General features: G+C 45.4%; 1 protein-coding gene and 1 long non-coding RNA gene across 2 annotated transcripts; one reads left to right on the plus strand and one right to left on the minus strand.

Moving 5' to 3' along the window:
• The first annotated feature begins 175 nt into the window (after positions 1–175).
• Positions 176–9,170, plus strand: LOC128569578 (uncharacterized). The gene is made up of 3 exons (XR_008375427.1): positions 176–299; positions 507–542; positions 8,816–9,170. It is a non-coding gene; the product is annotated as an uncharacterized LOC128569578 (long non-coding RNA).
• CCL5 (C-C motif chemokine ligand 5) lies at positions 2,261–7,841 on the minus strand. The gene is made up of 3 exons (XM_053567740.1): positions 7,624–7,841; positions 5,645–5,756; positions 2,261–2,761 (listed from the first exon to the last, which is right to left on the minus strand). Exons 1-3 carry the CDS (start codon positions 7,697–7,699, stop codon positions 2,674–2,676), a joined length of 276 nt encoding a protein of 91 aa, XP_053423715.1. The 5' UTR covers positions 7,700–7,841; the 3' UTR covers positions 2,261–2,673.
• Positions 9,171–21,085: the final 11,915 nt, after the last annotated feature.

Below are 21,085 nucleotides of genomic sequence, written 5' to 3' on the forward strand. Positions count from 1 at the left end.
AGAAAAATGATGGGAAAGTCCCTTTTATACACACACTCAGCAAGAGACTGAATTCTTATCTGTGGTATGAGGAGTTGCCTTTCATACCGCCCAGTTCTGCATATGCTGTTCCCTCTACCCGTCAGCCTTTCCCTTCCTTTTCTTCTCCCCAACCTTTTTTTTTTTTTTTTTTAAAGAAACAGGGTCTCACTCTATTGCCAGGCTGGAGTACAGTGGTGCGATCACAGCTCACTGCAGCCTTGAACTCCTGGGCTCAAGTGATCATGCCGCCTCAGCCTCCCAAAGTGCTGGGATTATAGGTGTGAGACACCATGCCTGGCCCTTTCCCCTTCCTTTCCTAGCTGTTAACTGCTCCTCAAATTTTTCAAAGTCCACCCAAATGTTATCGCATCTCTGAAGTCTCTTCTCCCCAAGGCTCTCTCCCACCCCACTGCCTTTTGTACAGTGATCACTGCCTTTTGTACAGTTTCTTCCATGTGTTTATCATATGTTTAATCTATTCATAGGTCTGTCTTCCTCACTGGACTGTGAGCTGCCTAAAGGTAAAGACTGTGGTTTGTGGCTAATTTCTCTCCCTCCTGCCCAGTACCTGGCACATAGCGGGCAGCTCACTGTAGCAAGAAAGCATGGGTCACTAAGTCATTAGATTTAATGTCCCCAGTAAACTGACATCATGTGCTCTGATGTGATGTGCTGAGAAAGACATCATCCAGGTGGTCCTATCAGAAATGAATCGAGTTATGAAGAAATGGGCAAATCCCAATTAAGAAACAGTCTACAAAAATGTGATCTGCACTTCTAAAAAATACCAATGTCCTTAAAGATAAAAAAGTGTGGTAGAAGACACTAAAAAGGCATGATAGCTAAATTCAATGTGTGTACTTAATTGGATCCTTGATTTTAAAAAATAGCTATAAATAACATTATTGGGTCAACTGGGGGATTTAGTTATGGACTATATATTGTGTCACTGTTAAGTTTCCTGAGTATGCTACACATTTTGTGGTTATGTAGCATGTCCTTGCTATTAGGAGACACATACTGAAACTTCTAGGGGCAAAGTATTATCACAATTGCAACTTACTCTCAAAGGGTTCAGCAAAAAATGTATATACTGACCACACAAACACTCCTATCTGACCACACAAACACTCCTATACACACATGCACACACACAAAGCAAATGTGGTAAAATGTTAATATTTGAATCTAGATGACGGATATACGCTTGCAAATTTCTATAGGTTTGAAATTTGGCCAATTAAAGGTAGAAAAAGCAAAAGCATGGGCTTTGGCATTTAGACCTGGTAGCTTTAAATCTTAATTGTAAAACTTCCTCCCCCACTTATTTTTGTTTCAGCCGCAGGGCTTTGGGCAAGTCGTGTCCCTGTCTTGCTAAGGGTTTTCTGATTATAAACAGGAATAATCATAGTACCCACTGAATAGGGTTTTTGAGGCTCTGATGATTGATGTGTGTAAGGACTGAGCCAGTGCCTGGCACATAGTGCTCAGCTAATGTTAACTATAGTGATAACTATAAACAGAAGGTGCCAAGAAAATGTGCACACATTTTAAGAAAGGAAAAACGGTATTAAAATCATAATATATACCGATAACAAAAGATGAATACAAGTCACATTTGAGCACCTCTTGTAATTGCAGAAGTCGGAAGGACTAGAGTATTTACAATTTTAATACAATTTTCTTCTTTTCTTAAAATGTGTATACATTTCCTTGGTGCCTTCAGTATATTATTAATGTATATTCACATGAAGAGATACATAGATGGGAAAGTTGGAGTACTCCCACCTTACAAGTCTTGGTGCAGTTGTGGAAAATCGCAAAGTACCCCATTCTCCTTCTTTGAAAGACCTGAGGCATTTGGCATTGCCATCAATTCCTATTATGGGGCAATGGTGGTGTTATCCCCCTGGAGATAAGGTACAGAATGAGCTCAGGTGGAAAGACCAGCCAGAGTCTGAGGAATTGGGGAAGCCCTATGGCAGGGAATGAGATAAACTCTTGGGGTCTTGGGGGGGAGGGTGTAGTGATGGTTGTCATTCCCCCCACCCTACCTAGAGTGGACAAGTCACTAGTTACTTTAACTGCTCTGCCTGCCCATATCTCCTTCCCAGAGAGATTTTGCTCTCAGCTCTGCTGACTAGGCAGGGCCAATGGCCCCCATATCTAGGCTGGACATCAGATGTGTGTAAGCCTTTGAACCCTGAATGTTTAATGCTCATGGGGAAGGAGGGTTCTCGAGGAGGAAGTCAAACCAAGAGCCTGCTTTGTAACTGCGTTGAAAATTTTAATGGAAAGCTGAATTTTCACGTTTGCCAGTCAGCCCTTGGGAGGAGCTGAGATGGGAGCTCAGGAGCCCCGTCTTCCTTCATTCCTTGCTTCTAGAGACACGCTGACTTCCTTCCTGGTCACAGAGCCATGGCCAAGTCAAGGAGCCTGAAGCTTGGAGCCTAGAGGCTTTGTTTTGACTGAGCAGAGCCTTGTAGCTTATCCAGGCTTTAGGTGAGGAACTGCTGCTGTGTGGTGGAATCTGTGTCCTTCAAGAAGGAGGTGGAGGTGAGGGATTGGGAGGAAGCCTCCCAAGCTAGTTAGGAAAAGAGCAAGCAGCAACAGGAGAGTTTGTGCAAGTTCAGGTTCAAGGTGCCCTCCATTCTAGCTCATCTCCAAAGAGTTGATGTACTCCCGAACCCATTTCTTCTCTGGGTTGGCACAAACCTGGCGGTTCTTTCGGGTGATAAAGCTGTGGGAGAGAAGAGGAAGGTGAGACCTTGTCAGCGCTGGGACAGTCAGTTTGGAGGATGAAGCAGATTAAACATAAAGGAAAATAATGATGGTACCCAGGTAGGACATTTTTGGAGCTCCATAAAATTTTATTTGTGGCTTTTAAGGAGGACATTTCTTGCACTGTTGGATCAAAGGGCTGCAAACCTGAAACAAATGTGTATGCATTTTACCCCTCAGACGAATGCATGCAGCCTTGAAAGCTAAGGGGAGATGGAGCCTCAGAGCACAAGGTTGAGTCAGCCAACCACAAGCCTTTTCACAGCACTTCCTCTGTTCTAGGCCCTGTACTACACACTTAAGATGAAGAGAGAAGAAAGTGTCCCCCAGAACAGAGTTGTGACTAAGTGGTAGATAAGAAGTACTTAAAAGAACATACGATTTTTTTTTTTTTTTTTGAGACAGAGTGTCAGTCGCCCTCAGTAGAGTGCTGTGGAGTCATAGCTCACAGCAACTTTAAACTCTAGGTCTTAAATGATTCTCTTGCCTCAGCTTTCCAAGTAGCTGGTACTACAGGCACCCACCACAATGCCCGGCTAGTGTTTCTATTTTCAGTAGAGCTGTGCTCTCTGTCTTGCTCAGGCTGATCTTCAACTTCTGAGGTTAAGTAATCTACCTGCCTTGGCTTTCCAGAATGCTAGGATTACAGGTGTGAGCCACAGCTCCTGGGCAAGAAGATACGATTTAACTTTAGACAACACAGTGCCTGGCACAGAACAGGCACTCAACAAATGAATACATGGGGGCGGCGCCTGTGGCTCAGTGAGTAGGGCGCTGGCCCCATATGCCGAGGGTGCTGGGTTCAAACCCAGCCCCGGCCAAACAACAAAAAATAGCTGGGCGTTGTGGCGGGTGCCTGTAGTCCCAGCTGCTCGGGAGGCTGAGGCAAGAGAATCACATAAGCCCAAGAGCTGGAGGTTGCTGTGAGCCGTGTGACGCCACGGCACTCTACCGAGGGCAGTAAAGTGAGACTTTGTCTCTACAAAAAAAAAAAAAAAAAAAATGAATACATGGATATGACTATGAATGTGTGGGAGCGTGAAAGAAGGTCACGAACATAGAGTCTTAATTTCACCACTTGGTTGGATCACCGTGCAAAAAACACTTAGGCCTCTGAATTTAATTCCCACTTTGCACAACTGTTCTGATGCTCAAATGAAAATATTTGTTTTTGTTTTGGAGACAGAGTCTCATTCTGTCACCCTGGCTAGAGTACCGTGGCATCATAGCCCACAGCGAGCTCACACTGTTGGGCTCAAGCAACCCTCTTGTCTCAGCCTCCAGAGTAGCTGGGACTATAGGCACCAACAACACCCAACTAGTTTTTCTATTTTTAGTAGAGATGGGGTCTCACTGGTCTCAAATTTCAAGGCTCAATCAATCCACCTGCCTTAGCCTCCGAGAGTGCTAGGATTACAGGAGTGATCCTAGCGCCCGGCCCAGGAAAGTACTTCTGTTACCCCATTTTGTAGACGAGGTAATTGAGGCACAGGGAAGTTAAGGGGCCAAAGCTCACCAAATGGCATAGCTGGGGTGGTAACAAAGGCAGGCTGGCTTTGGAGCCAGTGGTCACCAAAAACAAGTTGCATTGCCTCTTTTTCAATGGAAGACCCTTTCCTCCTACAAAGGAATGTCACATCTCTGGCTCCTTTCCTCAGCTACCAACCCTTCATTTCACACTCCCTGGTGGACGTTTCCACAGAGCTATCTTGCTGGCATCTGGGCTCTTTCTTTTTAAAATAGCTCTTCCTTGAGACTTACGGTGGTTCCACATTTCTTCAGCCTTCTGGGTTAAAACCTCAGCATCATCCTCAACCCCTCTCGCTTCCTTAGTCCTGACCTCAAATCACCTATTAGGGTTTGCTAATCCCACCTTCAAAGGCTTCTAACTCCTGGGCCAGGCAAGGTGTATCACACCTGTAATCCTAGCACTCTGGGAGAGTAATGGAGGAGGATCGCTCAAGCCCAGGAGTCTGAGGTATAGTGAGGTATGATAATGCCGTTACATCTAGCCTGGGTGACAGAGCAAGACTCTGTCTCAAAAAAAAAAAAAAATTTCTCACTTCTCTGTCTCTTTTTCTCCAGGCACTGTTGAGTCTCTAATACTACTCACATGGATAATGACAACAGCCTCTTTACTGTGCTAGCATCATAATAGCTCACTGCAGCCTCTAACTCCTGGGTCAAGTGGTTCTCCTGCCTCAGCCTCCTGAGTAACTAGGGCGACAGGCATGTGCCACCAAGCCTGACTAATTTTTCTATTTGGTATAGAGACAGGATCTCACTCTTCTTCAGGCTGGTCTTAAACTCCTGGCCTCAAGCAGGCCTCCTGCCTCAACCTCCTAAAGTGCTAGGATTATAGGTGTTAGCCATTGATTGGCCTGGCCTGGATAGTTCTTTTGTTTTTCTACTTGACTGCAATTAGGCCCCTGACCTCTGACCTCTCCTCACTAGTTCCTCTGAGGTTTAGGTGGATTTGACTTGGTGTGTGAGTATGGGGGCATTTTAAGGTTCTTAACAGGAAAGAGATGCCTGAGTTGTTCTCCACGAAGGGGCACTGCAGACCACATTCAAGAAAAAGCCACAGTAGTAAAGATCAGAGTCCTAGGAACCTAGTCCATTAGAGTAGGCAGGATCCTCCAAGAATATCTTGTGTAGTTCGTTTACACTGTAGCTGGGGACTCTGAGGCTGGAGATGGAGGAGCCATGGTTAGTTGAGCCGCCAGGGGCTGGGTGGGAGTGGGTAAGCTACACTCTCAGAGGGCTCCTAAGAAGATGGCCCCCAGAAAAAAAGGCATCCCTTCTTCACCCCCTTAGAGGGCTCAATGGGGCTTGAACTCACACGACTGCTGGGTTGGAGCACTTGCCACTGGTGTAGAAATATTCCTTGACATGGCTGCGGGGCAGTGGGCGGGAGATGTAGGCAAAGCAACAGGGTGTGGTGTCCGAGGCATCTAGGAGAAGGGAAGAAGAAAGGGGGCCATTCATAAGGACATATGCACTGGGATGTTTATTGCAGCTCAATTCACAACCACCAAAATGTGGAAGCAACCCAAGTGGTCATCGACCCATGAATGGATTAACAAACTGTGGTATACGTATACCATGGAGTGCTATTCAGCTATAAAAGACTTTACATCTTTTTTATTTACCTAGGTAGAGCTGAAATACATTCTTCTTAGTGAAGTATCACAAGAATGGAAAAAATAAGTATCCAAGGTACTCAATACAAATATGAAATCAATATATAAACAACTACATGCCCACATGAAAGAAAAACACCAGTGGGGCAGTGCCTGTGGCTCAGCGGGTAGGGCGCTGGTCCCATATGCTGGAGGTGGCGGGTTCAAACCCAGCCCCGGCCAAATTAAAAAAAAAAAAAAAAAAGAAAAACACCAGTGGGCAGAGGGAAATGGGGAAGGGAAGGAGGAAGGGGAATCAGCAAGTTATCACCTAATGTGCACAATGTGAGGGTGTCCAGCACACCCCCTGGGTGAAGGGCTCAACTACAACTTGAAATTTACCTTGCAAAAGAAAACAATGTAACCTAAATATTCGTACCTTCATATTAATCTGAAATAAAGGAAGAAAGGAGACCCTTTTACATGTATTCATTGCTAGTAAATGTTGAACATTGTACTGGGCACCTCTTATGATCTGTCTTGAAAGGACTGTTATCTTCCTTAGCAGAAACTGAGGCTCAGAGAGGCAAAGTCACTTGGCAATAGATACACAGTGGTGGACTGGGGACTCCATCAGAGGATTGAGAAGGTCTCCCAAACCCTCTAATTCTTGAGCCAAGCTTGCCTCCTTTCCTCTGCGTCATAACTCCTTGCCCTGGGTCTCAGGACATGCTGGCCTCCTCTTGGTTCGTCCTGTGTTGCCTACTCTCCTTCTTGCCCTTCCAGGATCCTCAGTGGATTCAGAACTTGGTGTCTTTGAGACCTAGAGTGGATTGGAGGAAGGCTTCCAAAACTCAGGCCTCATGGCTCAGCCAGGATCCTAAAAGGGAATTCCTGTCTGAGCTCTAGTGAGAAGGGCTCTGAGAACAGAGAACATCTTATTGGTCAATTAATTCAAGAGGACATTGGGAAGCATGAGCTGCCCCTCACTTCCCAGCAGAACAGTAGTATTTATCTCCCCAGCCAGATAAAACTGGGTTTGAATACCAATTTCCCCATTTCCTAGCTGTATTCCCTTGGGCTTGTTACTTAACTTCTCTGGGCTTCTGTTTTCCCATCTGTAAGTTAAGGGCAGCTACTCAAAGAATAGCTGTATCAAATAAGATAATATGTATATATATAGTATGTAAAACAATCAGTACAATGCCTGATCCATAGTAGGCATTTAATTAGCTTTTATTATCCTCTAACAAGCTTCATTTTTTTTTTTTTCATTTATGAAATGAAAAAGAATGTGACTGTCTCAGGAGGGTTTTAGTTCAGTGTTTAGAAGTTTCTTAGAAGCCCTGCTAATGACAGGCATGAGTCAGTCCTGTTTCAAGATCAGTTTGAGCTACCCATGACTATTAATATCCCCAGCATCATTCCACACTCAGCACTTGTGGGGCTGGAGGGTGTAGACCTTGAAGACACAGGAAAGTTGCTCAGGGGTTCCTTGCCATGAAACAGCTTAGGGATCTATCAGGGGCAATAGGACATCTGGGTAAAACCATGCATAAGGATGTAAATAATGGGGTTCAGGCAGAATACATGCCACAGTTGAAAAGAAAGGAAGGTCCAGACAGTCACTGGGATGGGGGAGGCATTCTAGGCAGAGGCTCCAACTCCATGGGCTGTGGGGGTCAGGACCTGGACTTACATGGGGAGGCCAATGCAGGAGCACAGAGGACAGCAGCAGTAAGGATGATGGCAAGGGCAGCCGCGGAGACCTTCATGGCACCTGTGGACAGAGGCTGTGAGAGATCCACGGGCTGTCTCAAAATCCTCTGCAGGAATCCTCTGAAGGGCAGGCTGGCCCTTTATAGAGGGTCAGGGCCAGTAGAGGGATAACCCCACCCCCAGGGGAGTTTCCAAAATAACGGTCAAGCCCTGGCTGATATTATGAGTGAAACTGCACAAAACGGAAAAGAAAACTGAAATAGCCTCCGGAAATTTGAGTGTCTCTCCCCCTTCACTGCCCTCCCATCTAGAGTGAGCTCATCGGTTCCCCCTTTGCCCAAGCATCAGTGGAGTAAAGCTTCCTCTGCTGGCATCACCAGCTTTTCATCTTCCTCCCTGGACAGCAGAAAGTTGCTTTCTTGGGGGAAAGGAGGAGGGGCAGTTAGGACAGGCTCAGAGGCCACGGGGCTTTATTTGGTTGCCTTCAGAGTTCCTGCTTATTCATTACATATCTTTCCTCCCTTTTCTAATTCGTGGAAGGATGTTTTTTACAGGGTGTTTTATCAAGGAGGGTCCTCTGGACAAATAATCCCCCAAAGAAGTGAGAGGACTCACCCTATAGTTGGGGCAGTGCATCTGAGCTGGGGAGCTTTTTACCAGATACAGGTTGGAGTGATTCCTCTTGGGGGAGCTTCTTGCTTTCATCATGGCCACTGGGTCACCCCCATTTACTTGCTAAGTGATCTTTGGGAAAATGCTTAATGTCTTTAATGTCTTTGAATTCTCTTTCCTTGTTTATAAAGTGGAATGTTTGGTTATAGACTTGCTGAGAAGGTGGGAGAGATCTCTTACAGCAGCTATTCTCAACCTGTGGGTCGGGACCCCTTTGGACTGTATTAAAGGTTTGCGGCATTAGGAAAATGAGAACCACTGTCTTACAGTATATACGGGTATTATAAGCTACCATTTACTGAGGGCTTATCTGCCCTAGTCAGTATTGTATGGGCTTGGCATGTGTCAGCTCATTTACTATTATTATGCCCATGTGATGTGTAAGAAAATTCAGTAAATTCTGGGATCCCATCTCACTTCTGAGGTCTTCATGGGGACAAAAGTTACAGAATATGAAAGCTTCAAAGGACTTTAAGGATCATTTTTTCCATATTCTTCAGTTGCCGAGGAGGAAACCATGGCCCAGCAAGCGAGAGTGATTTGCTTAGAACACACAACAGAGTTTGGATCAGAATCCAGTTGCCCCGGCTCCCACTTCAGTGCTCTGTCCGCAAAATACTGCACAACATTGAAGCGTTCCTGGCTGGGAACATCCTTGATACTGCACCTGTGTGGAACTTCTGCATTAGAGCCAGGGTCCTTCCTCCATTCCAAAGAATTGGATACAGTAAATCTTCATTGATTCCTATTTGAGTAGTTCAAAATTAGTGACACTTTGGCCTGGCTAGGCTGAAACTGGCTTCTGAATTATCTGAGACAAAAGTGTTTATTGACAGTGACAAAAACAAGCAAATTAAAAACAAATGTAACCCTAAACTGAAAATGATTTCTGTTAGCAACGGTCACATATGTAACTCAGTGGCCGAGGGTGACTCAATCAGCCAGATTCGAAAGACCTTGTCACATTTCTTCCTCATGATGACTTTGAGGCAGAGTGGTGGTGGTTCTCACTTTACAGGAGAGGAAACTGAGCCTCAAAAGAGGTAAATGACTCCTCAAGGTCCACAGCTGATGAATGGGATTTGAGCCCCAGGTGTTTCTGACAACTGTGCTCGACCTCTTCTCTCAGGGACGCTTATCAGTAAGGCAGTTAACGGTCACCCAGGCCTTTCCAGGGGCCAGCTGCTGTTCTAAGCTCTTCACAGCAATCCTCTCATGCCCTCCTTACAACTCATTCATCAACTAACAGTGGCAACATAATTTTGGAAAGCATGGCCATTTGTTGTTAAAGCAACAAACTGCAGGCACTTTAGAAACATTCATCCATCCATACAAAAATTTTCTGCCTATTTTAATCATTTCCTTCACATAGCCCCCTTTAGTCTAACTTAAATTATCAGACATGTGGAAGGCTGTGGAAAAGGTGATGGTTAAGAACGGGGACTTTTAGAAGTTTCTCATTTATTATCCAGGTGGCCTTAGGCAAGTTACTTAATCTCTCAGGTCTCAGTTTTTTCTTCGAAAATCGGTGATAATAATAATGGCCTCTCACACAGATGTTGAGATATCTTCCTATAAATGTGCTTACGCTTGCAATGGGCTTAAACACTCTTAGCATAGGGTGGACATCAAGTTCATCTGCAATTTACTATGTTAAACTATTTTAAATCGCACATGAACTTTATGTCCACCCTGTATAATTCCTGATACATATGAAGTACTTGGTAACATTAGCTATTTTTATTTTTTTTTATTTATTTTCTTTTGAGACAGAGTCTCACTCTGTTGCCCTGGATAGAGTGCCATGGTGTCATAGCTCATAGCAACCTCAAACTACTCCTGGGCTTGAGTGATCCTCTTGCCTCAGCCTTCCCAGTAGCTGGGACTATAGGCACTCACCACAAGGCCCAGCTAGTTTTTTCTATTTTTAGTAGAGACGGGGTCTGACTCTTGCTCAGGCTGATCTCAAACTTCTGAACTGAAGCAGTCCACCCACCTGACCCTCCCAGAGTGCTAGGATTACTGGTGTTGCCTTTATCATGGGTTTTAAAACATTGTTTTAGAGACAGAGTCTTGCTCTGTGACCTAGGCTGGAGTGCAGTGGCACGATTATACCTCAAACATCTGGGCTCAAGCGAGCCTCCTGCCTCAGCCTCCTGACTAGCTGGGACTACAAGCTTGTGCCACCCTGCCAGGTTAATTTTTCTTGGTTTCTCAAAGGGCTAGGATTATAGGTGGAAGCCATCATGTTCTGCCTATCATGTTATTAAGAGTAAAAAAGATGCCAATCCCTGTAAGGATATTTTATACTTTATGCTTTTCAGCAATCTAAATTAGACTCCCAGTTAATATTAGTGAACTTTATTACAATAAATCTTTATTTATTACATAAAGTCTGTCTTTAAACAGATGGGTCATTTGAGGCTTAAAGAAGTAAAGGTCTAGGTTAAGGTCATTGTCTACCATGGTAGGAATCAACATTGAACCTATGTCTGTCTGTGTTCACGGACTTTCTACCAAACTTCTACAGAAATCCTGAACCTTTTGCTAAGGCTCAGTTTTTCCCTATGAGTTCTACTTCTGTTTTCGTTCCTTGACCTCAGTTTCCCTCTTTAAAGAAGAAAACAAAGTATTTTCCCGGATACCAGATATGCTGAGTTAGACATTGGCTGAGGACCAAGGGGAGGAAACCACAGTCAGGACCAACATGCTCCACATCTTTAAACTCGGTGAACCTTTCCGCTGTGTGTAAGTGTGTGTGTGTGTCTTTGGATAAATGGTGGTGGGGACAGGGCTATGGGTGGAAGGGAAATAGCGATGGGAAGTCAGAAGAGTTTTTCTTCCCTTTTGGTAGTTCTAGTGGATTGTGGGGAGCAGAAGATTTTATTCCATTTCTGCCACTTACTTCCTCCTGTGAAACATCGTGTTCAAACTTTATTTTTGAATTTCAGGTGAATTTGAGGATACAAAGAATTAGGTTACCATGTTTCATTTTTTAGGTAGAGTCCCTATGGTCAGTGTTCAAACTTGATGGGCTATCTTTAAATTTTTCTCTGGCTCTAATGGACTGATTCCACGAGGAAATTAGAAAGCCTGTATAAATAACATGGTTCCTGGGACAGGGTAGGTTTTCAATGAATGACAACTGTCATTATTATTCACTCAGCACTTTATGTTCCTGAAAGCTAGGGGCTCCTGCCTGTCTGATCCACTGCACTGAGTTGAGAGGATCAAGGGAAGTAGTGACCATGGATGTGCTCAGGAGACTGGACGGTGAGGTACAAGCACCAGCGGAGCCATCTCTCCCCTCCCTGTCCCTTCAGCATGCTTGGACTGCCACTGCTCCATTGCTCCTTATCTGTTACTGAGAATCACTGTGAGCCTGGCACTGTTCTAGGCACTGCAGATACCATGGCAAGCAAGACAGGCGAAATCCTATCCTCTGGCTTGTTTGGATGGGGGTGGAGGGAGATAGAAATTTACACTTCTTTACTGTGACTCACCATTTCTCCAGTCTTGTCTTAACTCCATGAATGCAGGAACAATGTCCTGCGCTTTTTCTTTTCTGTTTGATTTTTGTATTTCCCCCCTGCTTTCCAACAGATAACCTGGACATGATGCTGAATCAATGCTGGGTTAGGCTTGACAACTTCTTATAGCATCTTGAGTAAGTACACGGGCTCTCTAGTGTCTGATGTCTAGGTTCAAAATCCAGCTCTATTACAAAATACAGCTCTAATACAGCTGTATTTACTGATAATAAAAGTTATGTATATTTAAGGTGCACAGCATGACATTTGGATAGACATATATACAGGGAAATGATTATTATGGTCAAATTAATAAACCCATCTCCTCACCCAGTTACCACCGTTTGTGTGTGGTGAGAGCACCTGAAATCTCTTCTCTTTGCAAAATTCTAGTATACAATGCAGTCTTATTAACCATATGACAGTCTGCCCTTTATGTGTGGTTTTACTTTCTGTAGTTTCAGTTACCCTTGGTCAACCATGGTCAAAAAGCACTAAGTGAAAATTTTCAGAAATAAATACGGAACTTTTATTATAGTATATATTTCTAATTGTTCTATTTTATTATTAGTTGTAAATCTCTTACTATGCTTAATTTATAAATTAAACTTTGTCATAGGTATGTTCAGTACCATTGGTGTGGTTTAGGGCATCATTGGAGGTCTTGGGAGGTGTCATGCTGTGCCTCAGATCCTGGATGACTTCAACTTAGATCCTGCAAACTGCCTTTGACCAGTATCTCAGATCCTGCATAAGTGCAACTTAGATCCTGCAAACTGCCTTTGACCAGTATCTCAGATCCTGCATAAGTGCAACTTAGATCCTGCAAACTGCCTTTGACCAGTATCTCAGATCCTGCATGACTGCAACTTAGATCCTGCACACTGCCTTTGACCAGGATCTCAGATCCTGCGTAAGTGCAACTTAGATCCTCAAACTGCCTTTGACCAGTATCTCAGATCCCTAGTGACTGCAACTTAGATCCTGCAAACTGCCTTTGACCAGTATCTCAGATCCTGCATGACGGCAACTTAGATCCTGCAAACTGCCTTTGACCAGTATCTCAGATCCTGGATGACTTCAACTTAGATCTTGCAAACTGCCTTTGACCAGTATCTCAGATCCTGGATGACTGCAACTTAGATCCTGCAAACTGCCTTTGACCAGTATCTCAGATCCTGCATGACTGCAACTTAGATCCTGCAAACTGCCTTTGACCAGTATCTCAGATCCTGCGTAAGTGCAACTTAGATCCTGCAAACTGCCTTTGACCAGTATCTCAGATCCTGCATGACTGCAACTTAGATCCTGCAAACTACCTTTGACCAGTATCTCAGATCCTGCGTAAGTGCAACTTAGATCCTGCAAACTGCCTTTGACCAGTATCTCAGATCCTGCATGACTGCAACTTAGATCCTGCAAACTACCTTTGACCAGTATCTCAGATCCTGCGTAAGTGCAACTTAGATCCTGCAAACTGCCTTTGACCAGTATCTCAGATCCTGCATGACTGCAACTTAGATCCTGCAAACTACCTTTGACCAGTATCTCAGATCCTGCGTAAGTGCAACTTAGATCCTGCAAACTGCCTTTGACCAGTATCTCAGATCCTGCATGACTGCAACTTAGATCCTGCAAACTGCCTTTGACCAGTATCTCAGATCCTGCATAAGTGCAACTTAGATCCTGCAAACTGCCTTTGACCAGTATCTCAGATCCTGCGTGACTGCAACTTAGATCCTGCAAACTGCCTTTGACCAGTATCTCAGATCCTGCGTAAGTGCAACTTAGATCCTGCAAACTGCCTTTGACCAGTATCTCAGATCCTGCATGACTGCAACTTAGATCCTGCAAACTACCTTTGACCAGTATCTCAGATCCTGCGTAAGTGCAACTTAGATCCTGCAAACTGCCTTTGACCAGTATCTCAGATCCTGCATAAGTGCAACTTAGATCCTGCAAACTGCCTTTGACCAGTATCTCAGATCCTGCGTGACTGCAACTTAGATCCTGCACACTGCCTTTGACCAGTATCTCAGATCCTGCGTAAGTGCAACTTAGATCCTGCAAACTGCCTTTGACCAGTATCTCAGATCCTGCGTAAGTGCAACTTAGATCCTGCACACTGCCTTTGACCAGTATCTCAGATCCCTAGTGACTGCGACTTTGTGCCCTTTGAGCGTATCTTCCCATTTCCCCTACATCCTCACCATGCATAACCACAGTTCTGCTCTTTGCTTCCACATATTTGACTATTTTAGATTCCACATGTAAGTGAGATTATGCAGTGTTTTTCTTTCTATATTTGGCTTGTTGTTATTAATTAATGATAACCTTGAGCAAGTTGTCCAGAGAGGGCAAGGGGTTCATAGACCCTACGGGCTCAGTGACAGGCCTTTCAAATCCGTAGGCCTGGTTATTACTAACCTTCAGACCTTGGGCACCCTTTTTCAAAGTAGAATAATCCTCTCCAAAGCCACACCCACATCCCCTCCAGCCTAGCATGATCCCTCTTCTCCCTGTCCTTTCTAGTCCAGTCCTGCTTTTTTCTCTTTCATTTCTTTTTTCCTAAACTAAGCTGGCTGCCAGCCAAGTCTCAAAGTGTGACGTTGGGAAACCAGATCCTGGCAGAGCAAGTGAAACCTCATTCCTCTGGATTCCAAAGCTTTGATTAGGCATGGAGTTTCCCTGAGGACTGTGTGGGGAGCAGCTCTGGCTGTTCTGGCTGCTTTTTTAAAAAGGAGTAAAAGTTCACCCGTTCTCTGGGAATCTGGGGCCCTAAGGGAAGTCTGAGGTAAAATCCTGATAGACCTTAATTTGCTCTGTCTGCAAATGGGAGCCTTGCTTCTGTTTCCTGTCTGTTTCCTTCCTCCGCTTTATTTACTAGTCTAAATATTTCCCACCGAAGACTTGAGACAGTGAGATTTGTCTCACTCTTTGCTTCTGTAGGACCCTCCTGGGGGTCGGTGCTCCACTGGTGCTGGCTGGAGGATCTGCTGAGGCGGCAGGGTGCAAGCGGAGGCCTCCTGGCAGGCTCAGGGCACTCGTCTAGGTGGAGGCAGGATTCGAACCCCATCTAGGACTCTTTCCACAACATCCTGCTCTCGTCTTTTGGTCCAGCTGTATTTGTTCTTTCTGTGTTATTCTAGTCTGCCTCTTTCCCTCCTTTCCCTCCTTTGCTTTCCTCCCCTGCCACCTAACACCTATTGCACTCTGTCAGGAGTACTAACTTAGACAACCGCTCTCAAAGTTCCTACCACATTCAGTCAGAAGCTTGCAGCTCAGCCTCCCCCACTCTTCTCACCTTCACCACACAGGACAGTGGCTGTGCACACTCCCTTGTTTATTACAGATGGAGACCACATGTCATGTGTTTGATGATCAGAATGGTGCCACTGGTCCCTGGTTACTGGAGGAGCCCACCACAAGGTACCTTGGGGGAGGGGTGGCCGTGGGAGTGCGCCCACAGAGAGGCTGCTGGGTGACAGACGGCTTCAGGCTATGCTCCACCGGATACTTTGGAGTTTAGTTTTTTGTTTGTTTTCTGCATGTTTCTGGGCGGCTTCTCCTTCCCCTCTTTCTGGGGACCAAGCTCCCTATCCTCCTCATAAACTCTTATTGCTGGAGCACCTGGCCCCTACCCTGCCTTATTCCAGCCCTAAGAAGAAAGCCTGGTGAAGCAGGACAATCTTGGGGTTGAAATCGAACAGCACATATTCTCTGAACAAATTATTGTTCGCAAATTATTGATGTCTTTCAACAAATTATCAACTATTCTACACTTTGGTTTTGTTTCTGGAAATGGGGCTAAGAATACCCAACTCCTAGACTACTTCAGAGGATTCAATGGAGTAAGCAGTAAACTGCCCAGCACAATTTCTGGCATAAAGTAGATGCTTGGGAAACAATTCTGTCCCTTCCTTTCCCCAAATGTCCAGGCTCCGGCATTCCCCCTCAAGGCTGTCTTCTCCCCCTACAGTGGAAGTGTTCTGCTCCTCTCAGCTGAGACTCAGGAGGCAGGGGGCAGCGGAGGGGAAGTTGGTGGTGACACTTCACACTGACACTTCAGGCATTATTTCACTTGCTAGGAAGAAACACATAGAAAATAGTGATGACTCAGACCTGCCCCATCCGTCCCAGCCTGTGTGCAGCAGACTTCAGACACTAGCCCAGGCTCTGCTCCTCACTGGATTTCTGTCTCTTGGTGCTTGGCCATACTATAAGACACGGTCCTCCCTTCTGCCTTCCTGGCCAGTACACAGACCTGTTTTCAAAGAGTTCTCACAGACAGGCCTATAAAGGAAGTGACCAAAGTTTCAGAATTTTACAGGATTCTGTGGTTGTTGTCTGAATCCGCCCTGTTCTTGAGCTAGTCCCGGGAAGCTCCTTGTGGCTTCTTGCCCTTGGCTTCCTTTCTCAGGGATGGGTCCCGCTGTCCGGTTTCTCTACTCTGCTGCTTCTCCTGCAGAGCACCCAGGCTGGAACATTAGGGCACTTAGAACCTTCCTAAGTGTTTGCATTTTTTGGAGACCTCTCCTTTGTGTGAGGAAGTCCCCTTGGGGAATTTCCTCAATATAGAGTCTGGAAATTCTGCATCTTAGTCATTCCTTCTAGAGTCAGTTTTGAGTGGTGAAAAGAGTAAGGGATTTGGAATGTGGAGAGCTGAGCTCTAGTCCCAGTTCAGTTCCAAACCTAACAGTTAAGTTGTGGCGAACCACTTACCCTTTGTGGGCCTCAGTTTCCTCGTCTGTGAAATAGAATTCTGACGATACATGTACTACTTCTGAGACCTTTTCCTTCTCAGTTAAAAGATACAAAGGTAGGCTCAGCGCTTGTAGCACAGTGGTTACAGCGCGAGCCACATACCCGGAGAGTGGCAGGTTCAAACCCAGCCCGGGCCAGCTAAACAACGATGACAACTGCAACAAAAAATAGCCGGGTGTTGTGGTGGGTGCTTGTAGTCCCCACTATTTGGGAGGCTGAAGCAAGAGACTCGCTTAAAACCCAAGAGTTGGAGGTTGCTGTGAGCTGTGATGCCATAGCATTTTACCAAGGGCAACATAGTGAGACTCTGTCTCAAAATAAATAAATAAAAAGACAAAGGTAAAGGATTTCCAGTGTTCTACAGGGAGATCTGGGGGTTCGTATCCTGTTGCCCTTAAAATTAGTTCATATTACTCCTCCTAAGGAAGTTCCTGTCATCCTTCCAAGGCCTGGCACAGACCTTGCCACTTAGCTCATGCCTCCTTCCCTGAGTAGCACTGAGCTCCCCCAGGCACCAGTCCTTACCGTGCCAAGTCTCCACTCACTCCTTTACTCCCTCCAGGCCTCCCCATGTTGTTCCTGCGTCTCCTCGTCATCTTGTGTCTGTTGAAATTCTGTGTTTGTAAGTGGAGAAAACTTTTGCTATTTGGGAGTATGGAACAAGCAACACTCAGTGTGGGTTTATCCTTCCTTCTCGCACCACAACACACTGTGTTTCTGATGTTCTGTTGCCCTGTGTCACAGACATGTGGGGGTTTGTCCCCACACGCCAAGCAAGCAATCAACTCTGCAGCTGACACCAGCCAGGTGTCTTCCAGTTAGTTCAATTTTTTTTTTTTTGGAGACAGAGTCTTACTTGGTCACTCTCAGTAGAGTACTGTGGTGTCTTAGCTCACAGCAACCTCAAACTCTTGGGCTCAAGCAATCTTCTTGCTTCAGCCTTCCAAGTAGCTGGAACGACAGGTGCCCACTATAACACCTGGCTATTTTTTAGAGACAAGGTCTCGGTCTGGGTCAGGCTGGTCTCGACTCATGAACTGAGGCAAATCCACCCGCCTCGACCTCCCAAGTGCTGGGATTATAGGCGTGACAGTCAGTTCAATTTTGATGCTATCTATCTGGAGCAGTGATTTTCAACCACTGTGCCATGGCATACTGGTGTGCCATGGGAGGATCTTAGGTGTGCTAGGAAAAAATTTAAAGACCATTAATTAAATTATTTTTGAAAGAAGTTCAAAGCACAGTAAGTATATTCTTTTTTCTTACTCTTTTTATTTTTTTTATCAACATAATTCAAGTGTGCCTCGGAAGTTTAACTATAGGTTCAAGTGTGACATGAGATAGAAAAGGTTGAAAAACACTGATCTGGAGAGAACCTCAGAAACCACAGGTTGAGGGCTCTGTCTCATAAGACAGTTCCCTCCTTCCCATCAAGTAGTGAGTGTCGGCCTCCAGAATGTCTGAGTGACCAGTTTCAGGCAGAGATACCACAACCTCTCTCTGGGTTTGATTAATTTGCTAGAGGGGCTCACGGAACTCAGGGAAACATGTCCGTCAGTTTGTTACACAAAATGTTTTTGTTTTTGTTTTAGCCCACAGCAACCTCAAACTCCTAGGCTCAAGTAATCTCCTTGCCTCAGCCTCCCGAGTAGCTGGGACTAAGGTGTGCACCACTCTGCCTGGCTAGTTTTTCTATATTTAGTAGAGATGGGGTCTCACTCTTGCTCAGGCTGGTCTTGAACTCCTGAGCTCAAGCCATCCGCCCATCTTGGCCTCCCAGAGGGCTAGGATTACAGGTGTGAGCCACCACACCTGGCCTCACAAAATATATTTTAATGGTATAGAAATAAACAGCCATATGAAGAGATGGATAGGGCAAGGTCTGGAAGAGCTTCTGTCTTGGTGGAGTTAGGGTGCACTACCCTCCCAGCACGTGGATGAGTTACTGTTCACCTTCCCATTAGCCTCACAGGTGGAGCTAATTGGAAACTCTCTGAACCCTGCCCTCTTGGGCCGTTTATGGAGAAATCTCATTGGATAGGCATGATTGAAGCATGGACAACCATGCCGGGACATGACTGGGCAAAAAGGGTCTGATCTAGTACTAACAGACTGAGCAAGGACACCCAGGAAAGCCTGTCTGTTCAGAGTTTTCTTGGCCATTGTGTGCAACATTTTTTTCCCCAGGCAGGACCTTCTCTGGAGTGAGAGTTTTATAATTCACAATCAGATTAGTGTCCAGCCTTAGGCAGGTGAAAGGAGGGTAGGGGAACATCAGAGAGATCAGGATTCTGATTCTTGAAGTGCCCCAACATAACAAAAGACTAAGACCAAACAAGAGTTATGAGAATTGTGAGCCAGGAACTATGGATGAAAAACAATATGTGTGTGTGTGTATATAGAGTGTATACAGTCTGTATGTACACATATCATAATGTCGCCCTTCTTACTCAGGAAGGTAACGTTTCAGGGGTACTGTTGAGTAGCTCATAGAATGGGTAGGACACTGGAGAAACCGGCTTGGAAAAAGGACAAGTGGGAAACCAGAAAAACTCTGGGTGCCTGGGCAAAGAGAAACTACTTGACAGTCTCGTCAGAGTATTGTTAAAATAAATGTCCTTCAGCTAATTTTCCTATCCTTTTCTCCCTCTGTCGATGATTCAGTCCTGGGAGAGAGAGCATGATCAGCCAAGCTCCTGTCATTTGCTTGCTTCCTGGCTGGGAGAAGACAGAGCCCTTGAGCTGCTATCCCACTGAGACTGTCTACCCTGATAAGGACAGGCATTCCATACAAGGATGTCAATGTGCTATTTGGAAGGGAGAATGAATCCTAGTAGAAAAATAAAAGCAAACAAATGATCCAACATCAGCCCACCAGCCACCCACTCATCTGTCCTCCCATCCACTCATCCATCTAGCCAGCCAAGAAAACAACATACCTTTCTTGAGTACCTATCGGGTGCCAGAGGCCCTGACAGGCACCTGGATACAGGGCAAGACCAGCGGTCAGAAACACCCTAAGCCTCTCCTCACAAGAGATTCTTCTCTGGAGCTAAAAAGATGAGGATGTAGGGAAAGAAATTCATACATGTCCCTGTATTGGAGGGTTCAAAACAATATTGCTAGGGACATGGTGACTCCTTCTGGATATGAGCAGATAGGAGATGGTTTCTTTTTTTTAATATCTCGTACTGCCAGGAGATTGCTTAAATGTGGCAGAACAGGATGTGGCCAGGGTTAGGCACCAAACAACCTGGTCTTGCCTCTAGGCAAGTCATACCTCCTTTTTCTTAGCTATAAAATAGGAAGAATGAATATAAGAATCCTGCCTAGCTAAAGCACTGCTGTGGAGGTGAATGAGTTAATGGATGTGAAGGCGCTTTCCATGTACAGAGAAAGAGAACTCTTCACCATGGCTTCTTCCATTTGCTGAGTGGCTGATGATAACGCCCGTGGCCCATGTGGTCATTCGACATTTTTCACACCCTCCCTGCCTACCACCCAGTAGTTGCCAGGGAGAGGATCTGTTGAGCGTTTCAGTTCCTTAGGCCAGTGAATGAATGTCCAGGGTAATCATTGCTACCCACCTCGGAGAAATAGACAGTCCAGGCTCTGTGGGCCCCAAGTAGGCTGGAAATAGCAGCTGGCTAAGTATGTGTGGGGGATCGGTCCTGGTTCCTTATGTGTGGGAGTGAAAAGACCAGAGGAAGCTCTGAACCATGCAGGAGGCCCAGCTATTTTCAGCTCACAGTAGGAAAGAACTGGATTCTCCAACTTGCAGCCAAGACATGTCACCCAGGAGACCACAACTTTAGGTCAGAGGGAAAAGCATGCATTTTTTGGAGGAATTAGCCCTGGACATACAGGGTTCCAGGCTATGACCCTGAGTAAGGCATGTCAACTCTCTGAATACTCAGTTTTCTCACCAGGGAAATGGGCTTGCCCCTCTGGAACAGCCTGTTGGTGGTGGTGGCTCATCTTCTTCACTTGTTGCTCTAGGATGGATTTCTGGGCCAAGCACAAGCCTGTCTGCCTGGTCTCTTCCAGCTAAAGGTTTTTCTTCACATAGAAAGCGCTCCCTCAGCTGCCTTTCATCATTGGTGGGGTATGGACTGCTATAGCCTCTATGGAACCGGGCACGATCTATTAACATTTTAAAAACACATACTGTATTTAATAAGCACTAGTAATCCTACTTCTTGGAATTTATCTTACAGGTATATTCACACAGGTACAACTTGATCTATACAAGATATTAATGGTTTGTAATGATGAAGATGGAAGTTCATCAATAAGGAACTGATGAAGTAATCTGGCTCTTCCATGGACTGGATTGTCAAGCAGCTCCTAAAAAGCACAAGGCAGCCCCTACACATGGCTATGAGATGATGAGAAGACACACCTAGGTAAAGGGGCAAGGGGTAGAATGGCTCAGGTAGTGTGTGTAAAAAAGACTCTGCTTGGCTCGGCACTCGT

Source organism: Nycticebus coucang, chromosome 18, assembly GCF_027406575.1.
Source record: "Nycticebus coucang isolate mNycCou1 chromosome 18, mNycCou1.pri, whole genome shotgun sequence".
In the NCBI taxonomy this organism is placed as follows: Eukaryota; Metazoa; Chordata; class Mammalia; order Primates; family Lorisidae; genus Nycticebus; species Nycticebus coucang.